At 43.6% G+C, this 15,898-nt stretch overlaps 1 protein-coding gene across 1 annotated transcript in view; it reads left to right on the top strand.

Annotated features, from left to right (window-relative positions):
* Positions 1-15,898, top strand: part of ANKRD55 (ankyrin repeat domain 55) — a 51,728-nt gene that overhangs the window by 31,213 nt on the left and 4,617 nt on the right. The window contains exons 8-11 of the mRNA XM_026865958.1: positions 335-502; positions 2,154-2,818; positions 9,623-9,724; positions 12,104-12,110. Of these exons, the coding sequence (XP_026721759.1) occupies positions 335-502; positions 2,154-2,818; positions 9,623-9,724; positions 12,104-12,110 (942 nt within the window). The remainder of the gene's footprint in view (positions 1-334; positions 503-2,153; positions 2,819-9,622; positions 9,725-12,103; positions 12,111-15,898) is intronic.

The raw sequence follows: 15,898 nt of genomic DNA on the forward strand, positions 1-15,898 counted from the left end.
ACATAGAGTTTTTTCAAATTCTGCTCTGAAAACTTCAGGCACTCCTCCCACTCTGCAACCCCAGCAGCAAAAGAGATGCTATTATATAGAATGTATAGGCATTCTGAAGCCCAATGCCTACTTTACAGCTAAATAGATGCACATAGATGCCAGTCTATGCCCTTACTGCCACCAGTGGCAGCTACATCAGTGTGGGATAAATTGCTGGAGAATTCCTTAAAATGGATGTAATTAATCTGGACAAATAGTATAAGAGCACACTGCATTATATCATTAATAGTTTCCATAGTAAATTTATTAATCTATTTTAATTATATTCCCCACTTTTCTGTAGGACACCTTTGCACTGGGCTGCAGCAGCAGGGAAAGCTGACTGTGTGCAGACACTCCTAGAGCTGGGGATAGACAGCAGCCCTCGAGACATCAATGAAAACACTCCTCTGACATATGCAGTGTACTGTGGGCACACAGCATGCATCAAGCTGCTGTCTCAGGAGAGCAGGTAAAGCAAAATTTACATCTTGATCACATGTTGCCAATGACTAGAAAACAAATTTATAGCTTTTTGTATTCTACAGAAGGGTTTAAGCCTTGGGTGATGTCTCCTTGATTCATATTCAATGCTCAGTTCAAGTTTTCCACCAAAATAACAACAGTAGAATTAGTCATCTACTGAAGACTCATCACTGCAGTTACAGTGGTAATCTGCTGATCAGCAGAGTTCTGAACCAAGAAGATGTGAGTATAGCTCTTGCTCAGTCACCTTCTCAAAAAAATTATCTTACAGAAAATTTCAGCCCTCAGATACATGCCTTCCTCTTTTTTGAAATCTGTATGCACTAGCTGTGTGTTCATGTAATCAGACAGAGGGATAGAATGAACACAAAGGCAGCTTCACCATATAGATGATAAAATTAATTTCACGTTTTCATCCTCAGGGTAAGGGTTTAGGAGTGGTTTCCTAGCCTTCTTTAGTTCTCTACCTTGATTGTCTCTTCTTATTCTGAGTTCTTCTCTGTTAGAAAGCACAATTATTTTACTACTGTTTATGATCTTCCTCTCTCTTTGTATTTCTCATGTTTCAGCAGCTGTCATTGAATTAACTTCAGTTCTTCGACTTTGATAAATGATCATTCATTTACAAAGACATTTATCATTACACTTCTTTGTGCTTTCCCCTTCTTTCCAGTCAGCAGCTAGTATTATTTCCTGTGTAACAAGTTGTGAGATGTGAGTAACATTACCTCTCCCCCTCCTCCTGTGTTTTGCCTGTCTGAGTAGGTCTGCAATGTTGATTAGTCAAAACCTCATATGAAAACCACTACAGCACCACTGTAGGTCATTGTCTTGATGGATCTTCTGAAACTCAGCTGGGAATCTTTAGTACAGGCAAGGCAAGGCAAGGCAAGGGGAAAGGGAGAAGACAAAAGTGGAAGATGAAAGGGGAAGATGAAAGGGCAAGGGCACGGGAAAGGGAAAGAGAAAGAAGGGAAAGAAGGAAAAGAAGGGCAACGGTGAGAAAGGGAGGGAGAGGGAGAGGGAGAGGGAAAGGGAAAGGGAAAGGGAAAGGGAAAGGGAAAGGGAAAGGGAAAGGGAAAGGGAAAGGGAAAGGGAAAGAAAGGGAAAGAAAGGGAAAGAAAGGGAAAGAAAGGGAAAGAAAGGGAAAGGAAGGGAAAGAAAGGGAAAGGAAAAGCAAGAAAAGGAATGATGAACTACTGCCTTTGTTACAGTGTTAGCAATGACTGTGCTGTTGGAAATAGCATTTTCTAAATATGACATAATACAAAGACCACTTGATTTTAAAGATCCCAGCATGTTCTTCTTGTTATTACTGGATCTTACTTCACCATTAAGATTAATGATTCTGCATCTGGTAGATGCTGAAGCCAGAAAAGTTTGTTTTCCTGATAGTTGCACTGAGTCTACATTAAGATGAGTCCAAAGCAATTAACCCCACAAGGAAGAGTGAAGTAGCTCAGTATAATTTTCAGCCTTTGTTAATTATAAACTTGGAGTCCTAATTTCTGCCTCCTTGAACCACCCCACGTAGGAATGTATCTGAACAATATATACCCCATTTCATGGGCTAACACAGACAGCATTCTTTTCATTATTTGCTAATAATGACATCACATTTTGATTTGTGCTTCCAGTAGACCTGAGCCAGTTCATCAGTTTCCCTCCCAGAACAACAGACTCCTAAAGAAAGAAGGACGATTCAGTATGCTGAACCACATCTTCTCTTGCAAAAAAAAGAAGGATTATCAAAAAAACAGTCAGAGGGAGAAAAGCAGAGACCAATATCCTAGAGAAGAGACCTCAGAAGTAGATGACATCATCACAACTTTTGATTGCATTATGGACACAAACTGCAAAGACATCCCAGATGAGCGTGTGACCACTGCTGACTTTAAAAGAAGGAGCACAGACACAAAGTACCTCATAACAGAAAAGAAGCAACCAGAGTGTCAAGGACTTCTGCCTATCAGAACCCAGAGCCTCCCCCCAATCACTGTGGGCAATTCCTTCCTAACCTCTTCCCAGAGCACAACGTCAAGCTTCTCTTCCAGCACCAGCACCCACCATTTTGCATACAAGTCTCAAAAGAGTAGGAGTGAACACAACTTGCTGTTCCACAGAAGCAGCTGCCAAGCTTTGTTGGATGATCCCTGGAACACAAACTCTAACCAACTACTCTCCTACAAAGTCTGTACTAGGACTCCTTCAGACAAACTGATAAGTGGCTTAAACTCTGATAGATCTCACCACGTGCTTTTGTGCCCTCCCCGTCTTCCCTCACTTCCCAATTCTCCATCAGGTAATTTTTTTTTTTCCTATCTCCCAAATCCTATAATATGTACTGATGTGGCAAGCTGAGTGAGAAAAAAATAGGTAAGTCTGACCCATGACTTTTCTGTTTCTTTAATAAGTTTTTCATTCTTCCTGTATGTAGTAGCAATCACAAAGAACATATGGACAGGACATCAGCTGATAGCTGAAGCAAACTGCTTAGGTGTGGGAAATAAAAGATTTAAGTAAGTCTGAAAAGTAAGCAAAAAGGCAGGTAGCTCAGAAGCATGTAAGGTAACTTAGCAAGGTAAGTGCCTCCAGATTATATATGTACTTTGTGAATTGTACATTTCCTCCCAGTACCATGCCAGCTGCCTTAGGTCCACATTTAGTCCTGGAACTAGATGTGCAAGAGAACAATACTACACTAAAATCTCTAACTGTGTTGAGAGCTGCTTCTGGACTCAATCAGGTTAGTCCACATGTGCCATGCTGGACAGCTCTACACCATGCCACTTTCCCCTTATATACATATTCTGACTCCAGGCTCTAGTGTCACCCTTCCCACTCTTCCCACCATGACTGCCAACTCTTTGGTCTAATGTGCTGATCTTATGGGTTCTCCAAAGCTGAATTCAGGTTACTAGATGTATGGAGATGGAGTAAATGCTTTTATGTTGTGGCTTGGAAACTGTAATATAACAATAATGAAGCAGAGATCAGAATTCTGAAGTGAGCTCGAAACCAGGGTTTGGCATAATTTGAGATCTAGTACTCTGACTCACATCCATGTTTAAATGATCTGGCTGGCTGGCTGACATGCATGCTGGAGTTTACTTCAACATATCAGTGTCTCCAACTTCACCTCCTTTGGGATTAGTCCCATGCCAGAAATAAACACATCTAGCATGCCTTCCAACCCTTGTAATATCCAACTGAACATGAAGCAAGCAAAAGCAATCCCCAAACTTACCAGTACACCATCACAAGGAGTAAACATTACACAATAAGTTAATCTACCCTCACCCCAACAGATATGAGCTGTTATCCTCCAGTGGGAAGAGGAGTAAACAGAAACCCTGTCTGAGAACCCTCAGTTAGGTCAGGTCACTATCGGAGCTTGCATGATAGTGCAAACTGTACTGACTTGTAAGTGAAGGGATCTATAAAATAGCAAATCTTTGTCCACATCTCTAATAATGAGAATATACATGGCAATTTCAGAATGACAGATCATTCTACCTTGAGCAAATAAAGGCTGCAAAAAGTTTTTCAGTGTAAAAAGGAGCTATTCAAAATGTTCCACTTCCTGAATATCAGACCATGTTCCTGAAAGGTTAGTAGACCTCGTCTATAGGTGTCACTACTTTTTTACTGTGCACTCTTCAGCTATTAATTCAACATGAAAACCCCAGACTCCACATGGCTAGCAAGGATTGCTCCAGCACAACTCTTTCAATACAAAACTCTCCAAGGCTCAGCTCACATGGGGAAGACAAGAAAACTGCAGGGCTTCTTTACAACCTAAATATAATACGGTATGGTTAGGCTGAGATATCTAACATCATTCATGTTGACAGTAGGAGGAGGAATGAACTCAGACTGGATATACCAAGCCTGAGGACAACTGGGGAAATATTTCTTGGTGGAATTAGCTAAATAAATACATTTGATGTGGAAGTAACTACCATGTTATTTAAAGTGTGATTATCTATTTTCCTTAAGACTAGAATACTGCATGGTTAAATCCTTGTTTGCTCTGGACAGAAGGTGTTTTCTATGGATGCCCTATGACAAAAAATTGCAACCAGCTGAGTCGGGATGCACCCTATGCATCTAATCAGTGCTCCATAATCTGCACAGGGACTCAGTGTAGAACCAGCAGTCTACATGCATGAATGAGAGCAAAATTGTATCAATTATGGGAAATCTTCTAATTGTTACTATGGAAGCTATTTCTATGTCCAATGGAAAAGTAACTCAATTTACCTCTGACAGTTTATTATCTCCCTCAGAGGAAAAAAAAAAAAAAAAAAAAAAACTGTGTACCATTTAACAAAACTTTCCAACAGGAAAAAGATTCTTGTAGCTGACAAAAAGGACTTCCACTAAAACATGTGAATTAAAAACTTGTAAGGAGGCAGAGAGTGTCTGACAGGAATACATTGCACAACCCAGATACTGTATAACATTTCTTCATGATAAAAAGATCTGCTTATCCCTCTTCACACCTATGTGTGTGGTTTAAATCTGTCCAACTCTGTAATTAAAGCCACCTGACTTGTGAATGAGAAGTGCATTTACTGTATGAGCTCCAGGGCTTCCAGGTCTCCAGTGCACTGTGCCTGCTGGACTTACAGGGATCAGAAGCAAAGTAAGCCTGGCTGTGGCCCAGCTGGCACTGATGTGCAGGCAGCTCTCTCTGAGGGAAGATATTTTCTTATCATTTTTTTCTGAGGAGGCCTAGCTCAGGGAAAAAACCATCAGGTCTTTGAAGGACAATGAAGTGTTAATACTCCATTTCTCATGTCATAACTGTGGGGGCTACAATTTCCTAATCACTGAATATCCTGGGTAGGATTATGGGTATCAATAATCTAGGAGAACTCAATTTGAAAATTATTTTCTCAGCTGACACACAATGTTGATTGTCTTGCATAACCATGCCTTTCATTAAAGTCAGAGCTAAATTTTTGCTTACTGCTACTAAGGCAGCTGGCACATAGATGGGGACTTTTTGAGGTTTTTTCTTCTGTTTTCTGTGCTCTTGGAAATGAAAGATGAGTCAAGTTACTAGCTGAGCCTTATCACTTACATAAAGTGGGGAGGTTGCTGTGGGTAACAATGAGACTTACCTTACTATCATGCCACTGGTTTCTCTCCGAATAACTGCTTTGTCTTGTCTCCACTGGGAAGAGCAAAGATAGACTATACCAAAACCTACTGTCAGTATCACAAGAGTGCTTGCCAGCCACAGTGCCAAGTTGGCATCTGCAATGAAGCATTTTGTATTTTTGAGCTTTGCAATCATGCCTTTTTGCAAAATGTACTGCCATCTACTTTCCACAGGGAAAATGGTGTAAGTAGAGAAATTTCAAGTGATAAGGTAAAAGGAAGCTTGTCTCAAATATAAAGCAGCTCTTAGCACCCTCTAACCAGATGGACTCTCCTTCTATCACCAACTCATCTTTTAGATTACTAACCTTCCAGGTCTAAGGCGATACTTTATTACGGGTTTTATTACAGCAGTCCAGTATCTTCTATTTGCTTGAACAGGTAATGTAAAAACAGGCTATTATTAAGCTCATGTTGGCGTAAGGAGTATGGTATAGTCCAACAGGAATCACTTCTTGATCAGGAAAGAGTAGAGCAAAGCTGATCAGTGTGGCTGTTTCCTTCTCAAAATGAAGGACTGATTTACAGTGGGACATTCATCATAACATTTATAACTTTTCCAGAAAACACACCACCACAATGTGGTTCACCTACCTAAATGCAAAGGAAAATCAAAGAACAACCTGTAAAAAATATCAGTAAATGAAATGCAGAACAGTCCTGCATTTTGTAGTAATGAAATTGCCTCCTTTCCATTTCATTAAAAATAAATGCCATCACAAATATGCTCTTGAGGGACGAAGATCATGTCTTAAGAAAAACTTTTTTCTCTGATGTCATGTGGAACAGATAAAAAGGAAGAGCAGAATAATACTTCCACCTGATGCCAGAGCTTTTAGACAAGGATTCTTTTCCAAGCATTCATATCAGCCTTACAAACATGATTATGCTTTGTACTGTTGTTTTGCTGCCAGATATCACCATTTATGAAATAACCATATCTCTTGATAGAAAAAATAACCTCCGATCATCAAAGCCATGATGATACATACATAATGTCATTAGTTCTCAACATAAGCATTACTGAAAACAATATAACTTGAATTGCATTAATGGGAGCAGCAAGCTTGATTCTCTGCTATTCTGCAATTTATTTATTTATTTGTGCACAGTGGATGACATGTCTAGAGAAGATATTTAATAACTTTTACACCCCATTTTTGATCACACTGGAGAAGTGTTAAAGACTAAATAAGGAGTAAAACAGGGGAAAAAGAAAACAGTCTATTCCTATTAAACACAGCTCAGCCGTAAGAGATTCTTCACATTTTAGCCCAATACGCATCAGCTTTACCCATGGATCCCGTAGATTGATCCAATGTCTATCAACTGCTGTGGCCTTTGGACCAGAATCTAGCTCCATGCTGAGCTGAAGGCTGCACTACAACACGAGGCTTTCTCTGATAACTACTTTAGCTCCTTTCACACAGAATCTATTTAGTCAGTAACATAGTAACATCAGGCTTGAAGTCTTGACATCCACTTCAGGGCACCTCTAGCAAACTATTCTACAACTATTTTCCTATAGCTTTATTTTGCACAGACCAGCAATACATAGGTATTTACAACTACCAACTACAAAGCCACAGAGGCAGTTTATATATGTGCATTTCTTCCTGTTGCTTAAGATGTCCTGAACATCCAGCTTGTGTCCCCCTTGTCTCTGGGTGCCAACAGAGCACATGCTTGCTCTGCAATGAGCTATGTTGCAATGCCATGTTGGATGAGTGAGCAGCTGTTTGGCAAGAAAACTCAAGATTCTTTACAATGTTCATCCCAGATATGGGGATAACAAAAAAGAAAAATTTGAGGGACTCAAGCATCACAGAATAAGATAAAATCCGGTAAAGAATCTGGGAAAAATGTTGATTTGGTGCTTGAACTTGTATGTTTTTGATAGTATTTGTTGTGTCTTTACGTAGTGAAATGCATTACATCATCTAACATATTTTTTTTAATAGTACTAGACCAAAGTTAACTTTAATCTTACTTAGCCAGTGAAATGCCATGGTTAGCCAATTAGCCTTTCATTTTTCACTACCTATTCTTCTTGTTAAAAATGAAATTGCTGTAAACATCATTCACTCAGAATCACTATCAGTTTATATCAGTTCTGCTGTTTTCATCTGCAGCAAAATGCTCTCAAAGCTCATCTCTACTGCTGATAGACTCCCACCCATTTAATTTTCCAACCAGCACCTGAATTCAATTTGTGTTCTAGTATTTAGAAAGGCTAAGACCCTATTAGAAAAGTTTGCAAGCTAAAGCTTTGATTTTGGAAGCAAATCCATCTAGTTGAGTCTTTGTACAAATTTAGTGTCCAAATATTCTTACATGGACCTAGTTCACAGACTGTGCCTATTTTAAGATGAATTACTTTATTATATGAGAGGAAGTGATAAGGGTACACATGAAGATTGTATTAAATCCATCACTCTTCGTAATGAATATAAAGAGAACCAAAGCAACAGCTTTTTCAGTCAGTGGTTTCTTGTTATTACATATCTCTGAGACTTATAGATTCATAGAATGGTTTGGGTTGGAAGAGACCTTAAAAATCATATAGTTCCAAACCCCCTGTCATGGGCAGGGACACCTTCCACTAGACCAGATTGCTCAAATTCCCATCCAACTTGGCCTTGGACACTGCCAGGGAGGGGGCAGCCACAGCTTCTCTGGGCAACCTGTGCCAGGGCCTCAGCACCCTCACAGTAAAGAATTTCTTCCTCATATCTAATCTAAATCTACCCTCTTTCAGTTTAAAACTGTTACTCCTTGTGCTATCTCTACACCACCTGGTAAAGGGTCCCTTCTCATCTTTCCTGTAGCCCCCTTTTAAGTAGTGGAAGGCCGCTAAATGTCTCCCCAGAGCCTTCTCTTCTCCACGCTTAATCCCAACTCTCTCAGCCTGTCCTCATAAGGGAGATGCTCCAGCCCCCTGATCATCTTTGTGGCCTCCTCTGGACCCAGCCGAGTAGGTCCATGTCCTTCTTGTGTTGGGGGCCCAGACTCCAGGTGTGGTCTCACAAGAGCAGAGTAGAAGGGTAGAATCACCTCCCTTGACCTGCTGGCCACACTCTTCTTGATGCAGCCCAGGATGCAGTTGGCTTTCTGGGCTGTGAGCACACATTGCTGGCTCATAGTCAGTTTTCCATCCATTAACACCCCCAAGTCCTTCTCCTCAATCTGCTCATCGCCCAGCCTGTATTTGTGCTTGGGACTGCCCAGGCCCATGGGCAGGACCTTGCATTGGCATTGTTGAATGTCATGAGTTTTTCATGGGCCCACCTCTCCAGCCTGTCCAGGTCCCTCTGGATGGCACATCCCTTCCCTACAGCGTGTTGACTGTACCACACAGCTTCGTGACACTGGTCAACTTGCTGATGGTGCGCTCAATCTCACTGTCCATGTCACCAACAAAGATGTTAAACAGTTCTGGTCCCAACACTGGCTCCTAAGGAACGCCACTCATCACTCCTCTCCATTTGGACATCGAGCCATTGAGTGCAACTCTCTGAGTGTGACCATCCAGCCAATTCCTTGTCCACCAAGTGATCCATCCATCAAATCCATGTCTCTCCAATTTAGGATGTTGTGTGGGACAGTGTCCAATGCTTTGCACAGGTCCGGGTAGATGATGTCAGCTGCTCTTCCTTTATCCACTAATGCCGTAACCCTGTTGTAGAAGGCCACCAAATTTGTCAGGCTTAATTTGTCCTTAGTGAAGCCATGTTGGCTGTCACCAATCACCTCCTTGTTTTTCATGTGCCCTAGTGTAGTTTCCAGGAGGATTCACTCCATGACCTTGCCAGGCACAAAGATGAGACTGCCTGGTCTAACTAAGTTTTCTTATTTTCTACAAGCCAGAGATCTGCAGTGCACTGTATTATTTACAACTATTTTCATGTGGTAACAGATTATCTTTTTTCTTTCACAGGTAAAAATTTTCAACAGATGTCCACAGACCAACCCAAAATAAAAAATCTTACTCCTGTACAAAACAGCCTAGCTCCCATACCCAACCACTGTGCTCACAAAGGTAAGTACAGGCAAGTCTCAGTTACAACACTACACTGTGTGCCTCCATCACTGGCATCTGAGGGCTTGAGAGAGATTTCATGTTCCTTTCTCACAGCATCGTAGAATGGTTGTGGTTGGAAGGCACTGTGATGGTTTAAGCCCTGCTGGGACCGGAGAGCACGTTGCTGTTGCCCCTCCCCCACCCTCAGCCGGTCAGGCTGGAAGTGAGGTGCAAACCCGGGTTAAAATAAGAAGAAATTTAATATAACTGTGTAATAAGCAATCTGAACAACACCAGTAGCAATGATAACAACAGTAATAACAGTAAACAAGACAAAAGATATACAGAGAAATACTGCAAGGGTTACAGACAGCTCGCTCACGATGCTCCCCGTCACCAAAGCCACAAAGGAGAAAGTTCCTGTGCTCCCACACCCGGACCTGACATCAGCATGGTATGAATAACCTGCCTGGAGAGCCCTTCCCCCTCTCTGCTGGGGAAACTTAACCCTATCCCAGCTGAACCAGGACATAACCCACCCCTTTATTCTATACCATCTGCGTCATGTCCAGCTGCCATTTAGCAGTTAGAAATAACAAAACAACAATTAACAAAGGCACAGCATAAATCACAGTGTGTTCTCACCCAGAATCAAGTCCCCCTGTGGTACGCATCGGACCTCTCCATTGTCCTGCATCACCCACCAGGTGCACCCAGGTCCTTGGGCAAAAGCAATCCCGTGGATGGGTTTGCCTTTACCTTTGCCTGGCGCAGGACTAAACCAGACCATTTTTCCCAATATATTCCTCATGCGCACCACAGGGACTTTATCCCCATCTACAGCACGTGGGGGTTTCGACTGAGCTGGGCCAGCTCGACTGGCAGATCCTCTTGTGTTGACTAGCCAGGTGGCCTTTGCTAGATGCGTGTCCCAGTCTTTGAAGGTGCCACCTCCCAGTGCTTTCAATGTGGTTTTTAACAGTCCATTGTAGCGCTCGATCTTCCCAGAGGCTGGTGCGTGGTAGGGGATATGGTAGACCCACTCGATGCCGTGTTCTTCTGCCCAGGCATTTATGAGGTTATTTCGGAAGTGGGTCCCGTTGTCTGACTCAATTCTCTCTGGGGTGCCGTGTCACCACAGGACTTGGGTCTCAAGGCCCAGGATGGTGTTCTGGGCGGTGGCGTGGGGCACTGGGTAAGCTTCCAGCCACCCAGTGGTTACTTCCACCATTGTGAGCACGTGGCGCTTCCTGTTGCGGGTCTGTGGCAGTGTGATGTAGTCGATCTGCCAGGCCTCTCCATATCTATATTTCAGCCATCGCTCTCCATTTCGCTGGGGCTTCACCCGCTTGGCATGTTTGAGTGCAGCACACGTCTCACATCCGTGGATGATCTCTGCAATGGTGTTGTGAGGTCCACCCCTCGATCTCGAGCCCACCTGTATGTTGCATCCCTACCTTGGTGGCCCGAGGTCTCGTGGGCCCACCGGGCTATGAACAGTTCACCTTTGTGCTGCCAGTCCAAGTCCACCTGAGCCACTCTAATCTGAGCAGCTTGGTCTGCCTGCTGGTTGTGTCGATGCTCATCAGTGGCCCGACTCTTGGGTACATGGGCATCCACATGGCGCACCTTCACAACGAGGTTCTCCACACGAGCTTCAATGTCCTGCCATACTTCAGCAGCCCAGACGGTTTTACCCTTACGTTGCCAGTTGTTCTGTTTCCATTGCTGCAGACATTTCCACAGGGTATTCGCCACTGCCCTCGAGTTGTGTAGAGGTAGAGCCTCAGCCACTTTTCCCGCTCAGCAATATCCAAAGCAAGCTGGATGGCTTTCACCTCTGCAAACTGGCTCGATTCACCCTGTCCCTCAGCAGTTTCAGTGACCCATCGTGTGGGACTCCATACAGCAGCCTTCCATCGTCGATGTTTTCCCACAATGCGACAAGACCCATCAGTGAACAGGGCAAATCGCTTCTCCTCATCCGGCAGCTCGTTATATGGTGGGGCCTCCTTAGCATGTGTCACCTCCTGCTCCGGTGACATCCCGGAATCTTTGCTCTCTGGCCAGTTCGTAATCACCTCTAGTATCCCTGGGCGGCTGGGGTTCCCTATTCGAGCCCGTTGTGTTATCAATGCAACCCATTTACTCCACGTGGCATCTGTTGCATGATGTGTGGAGGAGGCTTTTCCTTTGAACATCCACCCCAGCACCAGCAGTTGGGGTGCCATGAGGAGCTGTGTTTCAGTGCCAACTCCTTCTTGTAAGAATGATTTACTGGTCCCCTCAAGAGGGTCAGACATAACGTTGGCCATTTTATTCTGTCTGGGGGATTTCCGACTGGACACTGGAGCTGCGTTTTTCTTGGAGGACTCCCCTTTCGTGGTGGTCTTCACTTTCAGCTGCTCTACTTGCAGCTAGGGCGGCAGTGGGCTGTCCATCCCACCTCCTCATGTTTTCTCCATGGTCGCGGAGGAAAAACCACAGGGTGCCTTGTGGTGTGTACCTTCTGCTGCCTTTCTCTTTGGTGGGGAAACGTTTACTTCTAATGGCTGAGACATCAGCCCGTGCAGGTGGAATGTAGGACATGTCCTCTTCCATTTTCTGGAGCCTCTGAGACAGTTCCTCCACAGCTGAAATCCAGGGATGCTGAGATGAAGGGAGATTTCCCTCATATTGCTGGAGCTTGCCAACCACTCCATCCACTGTTAGAGTGTGGGTGTCTGTCCACCAGGACACTATTGCCAATGCTTTCGAGTGCGCTTCTGGTGCGCTCTTCAGGAACTTTCACCAATCAAGTGTGTGCAAGGGCCCTGATCTGGGTCCATGGGTGACTGCTCATCATTCAGATCACCATAGATCATCTCAAACACAGCCAGTTCCCTGAGGTTCTGGATGCCTTTCTCAATGTTGGTCCATTTGTTTAGCTGATATAGGGTATCATCCTTGTAGGGGTACCTCTCCCTTACACTGAGCAGGAGTCGCTTCCAAAGGCTGAGGGTTTGAGTGTGTTTCCCTATTGTCTTGTCAATGCCAGCATCCTTGGCCAAAGATCCCAGCTGCTTGGCGTCTCTCCCCTCCATTTCAAAAGCACTGGCTCCATTGTCCCAGCATCAGAGCAGCCAGGTGCAAATCTGCTCGCCTCCCAGGCAGCCAAAATCTCTCCGCATATCTCGCAGATCAGTCGGGGATAGAGATCAGATGATCACCACTGGCCCTTCCTCCTGTTCCCCTGATGGGCCTGGCTCATCCTCATCCCCCACTTTGTGAGCTGACTTTCTGGTATATTTGGTTTTCTGTATTGGGGCGACTGACACCGGCACTGGCTGGGTCTCTGGCTCAGTCGCTGTGCTGGTGGAGGCGACTGAAACTGGTTCTGCCTGTTCCCCCAGCCCAGATACTGTACCAGTAAGTTCACTCTCAGGTTCTGTAGCCTTTTCTCCCCCTTGAGGGCAGTGGGTGGTATTAAAGAGGACACAGTAAGCATGGGCAAGTCGCCAACACATGGCAGCAATTTGTGTCTCCTGGGTTTTGCCAGCTTGGTAACACACCCTTTCTAAGCACTCCATCAGCTTCTCAGGGCTCTGCATTTGCTCAGGAGTGAAGTTCCAAAGCATTGGAGGTGCCCACCGACTCAGGCCTTTGCCCATCTTTTCCCACACCCCTTGCCACTCACTATTATCTGGCCTCGGGGCAGGTTTCCGGGCACTGCTATTGTTCGAGAAATACCATATGGCCAAACCGAAATCAGGCAGGCATTCAGAAGGCATTGTGCCACAATCACACTGGCTTTCAGGCTCCAAGGATAATTGAAACTCCCCAAAGCCGAGAAGATCTCTTCCCCTGGCTCACCCATAGAGGGGGTGAGACCCCTAACAAAAGCCCAAACGGCAAACAGGTACCAGCCCACCCCCTCCCCAGCGATACAAAGGCAGCATAAGCAGTCAGTAGACTGTATAACAACATAAGACCCTTTATACATTTTCCACCGATAACAAACGCCACCACTGGGATCATACACTGGATATAAGGAGTAATCCAGCCCCACCATTCAAACAAGTGGGCCGGCATTGCAAACATTATTACACAGTACAAATACAAACAGAAAAATTACACCCAACAGATTGCTCTAACACCCTCTGGTCAGGGTCTGTCCCTTTTTGATTCTTATTTCAGCCCAATTCGTGCCCCACGTTGGGCACCAAAAAAGGCTGTGATGGTTTAGGCCCTGCCGAGACCAGAGGCTACGTTGCTGTTGCCCCTCCCCCACCCTCAGCCGGTCAGGGTTAAAATAAGAAGAAATTTAATACAACAGTGTGATAAATAATCTGAACAACAACAGTAGCAATGATAGCAACAATGAACAGCAATAACAGTAAGCAAGACAAAAGATATACAGAGAAATACCGCAATGGTTACAGAACAAGGCCACCGTGAGCTCCCCACCACCAAAGCCACCAAGGAAAAAAGCTGGACTTTGTGCTGCTGATCACAACCCTTTTCTCCAATGAGTTTCATAGAGTTCACCTAGCAATGTGTGTCAGTATAGAGGAGAGTCTGATTCTACATTTGTTTTCCAGAGCAGAGGTGACTGGAATTCTTACAGACACAGGAATTTTCACTTCCAGTTTCACTTTTGATTGCATATGCCTGTATGACTCTGATAGCTTTTCATAGTGGGCAAGACATGTGGTACATAGTGACTTACAGGATGTAAAGTGATGGGTGACAAACTCCTAACGACTGTATGGCAGAGAAAGATTGGATATGTGAGATGAAAGACAGGATAATGAATGACCCTTCTGCAGACAACATGAAAAATATAATGACACTGATTTTTCTATTCTTTTGTTAGCAAAAATTGGAGGGAATAGGATTAGAACAAGATCATCAGGTTTCAAAAAACTCTGACATTTTCTGAATGTTACAAAGGTGAAAAGATGTTCTATCTCTTTCTGTCTTAAGCACAGCAGATAGACTAGCTTTTACATGAGGATGGGAATCTTCATTTCTCTCAGGCTAACAGCAACTGGTTTGGGTAGCTTCTATAACACAGGAGCTAAAATAAAGGGATTGAAAGAGCAGCAGCCTTTTTTCCCTGTGTACTTTCAGCCAGGTCCTCGTTCCGAAGGCAGTAAGAAGAAAGGTCCCAAAGAGCAAGGGAAGTCTCATCCTGCTCCGACAGCCCTGGCAGAGCATCAAGACTTAGTGAGTGCCCCACGCTGGATCCAGCCAGGAACTGGGGTGTTCTTCACATACAAACACTAGCCCTACTCCCAAGCAGTGTCCTACCCTCACATTCTTGTGCTCCACCAAGTGCAAATCCACAAATGTATTTTGGAGGAGGACCTGCAGGTTTACTATTTGTAATCCTGCAGATCATCCAGGTCCTAAAGCATTCACACTTCAGAGCTAAATTTAACATGAATTGCCTCTTATGAACTGAGTTCAGAAGAAATTCTGCAGCTATAACAATATAACTAAAAACGAAACAGCCGAGATAGCTTTATAGGGAACATCAGATCGGGTAGGGGAAATACAGAATCCTGCACTGCTGCTGCACAGCAAGTAAGAGAGGAAGAAGAAAAGTAGACATATATGGAAAATTGAGGTGGTATTCTCTATCTGCTCAGAGGAAAAAAAAAAAAATCTAACTGCTTTCAAAACCCCAGCTACAAGGCTTCTATTTTTAAGCTTTCTACAAATGTTCTCTGGTCTTCTAGATAAAACATAGTTGTAAGCAAAATCTTCAAAAAAAACCACTGGTGTCCTTGCAGTAATTCATATAAGCAGCCAGGATTTTAGTTCTAGTCTCATGCCAAAAACTGTCTTTTACAAATAAGATACAATTATCATGATTAATAATCATGATTTAATTAACTCACAGAACATTTATGCACGTACCATTACTGCTTGAACATCAGTTCAAGCCAGTCACAGAAAATTTATTTGCAAAATAGATTGCCTTTTTTTTGTTGTTAACACAAATGACACACTTGATCCTGGAGCTTTCCACATAACCGTTTCAGAGACAAGAATTCACTCATTCTACATCCAGTCCTAAAAATATTACTGTTCTGGACTCATCCTTTATCCAGGCAAATGGCTCCAGCAACAAAGTTTTAATATAAACATTTGTGTTTCTCTAATATTTTTGTTAGACAAGATGTGCGTTAAAAACATGCAACAAAA

This window comes from Athene cunicularia, assembly GCF_003259725.1.
Source record: "Athene cunicularia isolate RWA chromosome Z unlocalized genomic scaffold, athCun1 chrZ_part1, whole genome shotgun sequence".
NCBI lineage: Eukaryota > Metazoa > Chordata > Aves > Strigiformes > Strigidae > Athene > Athene cunicularia.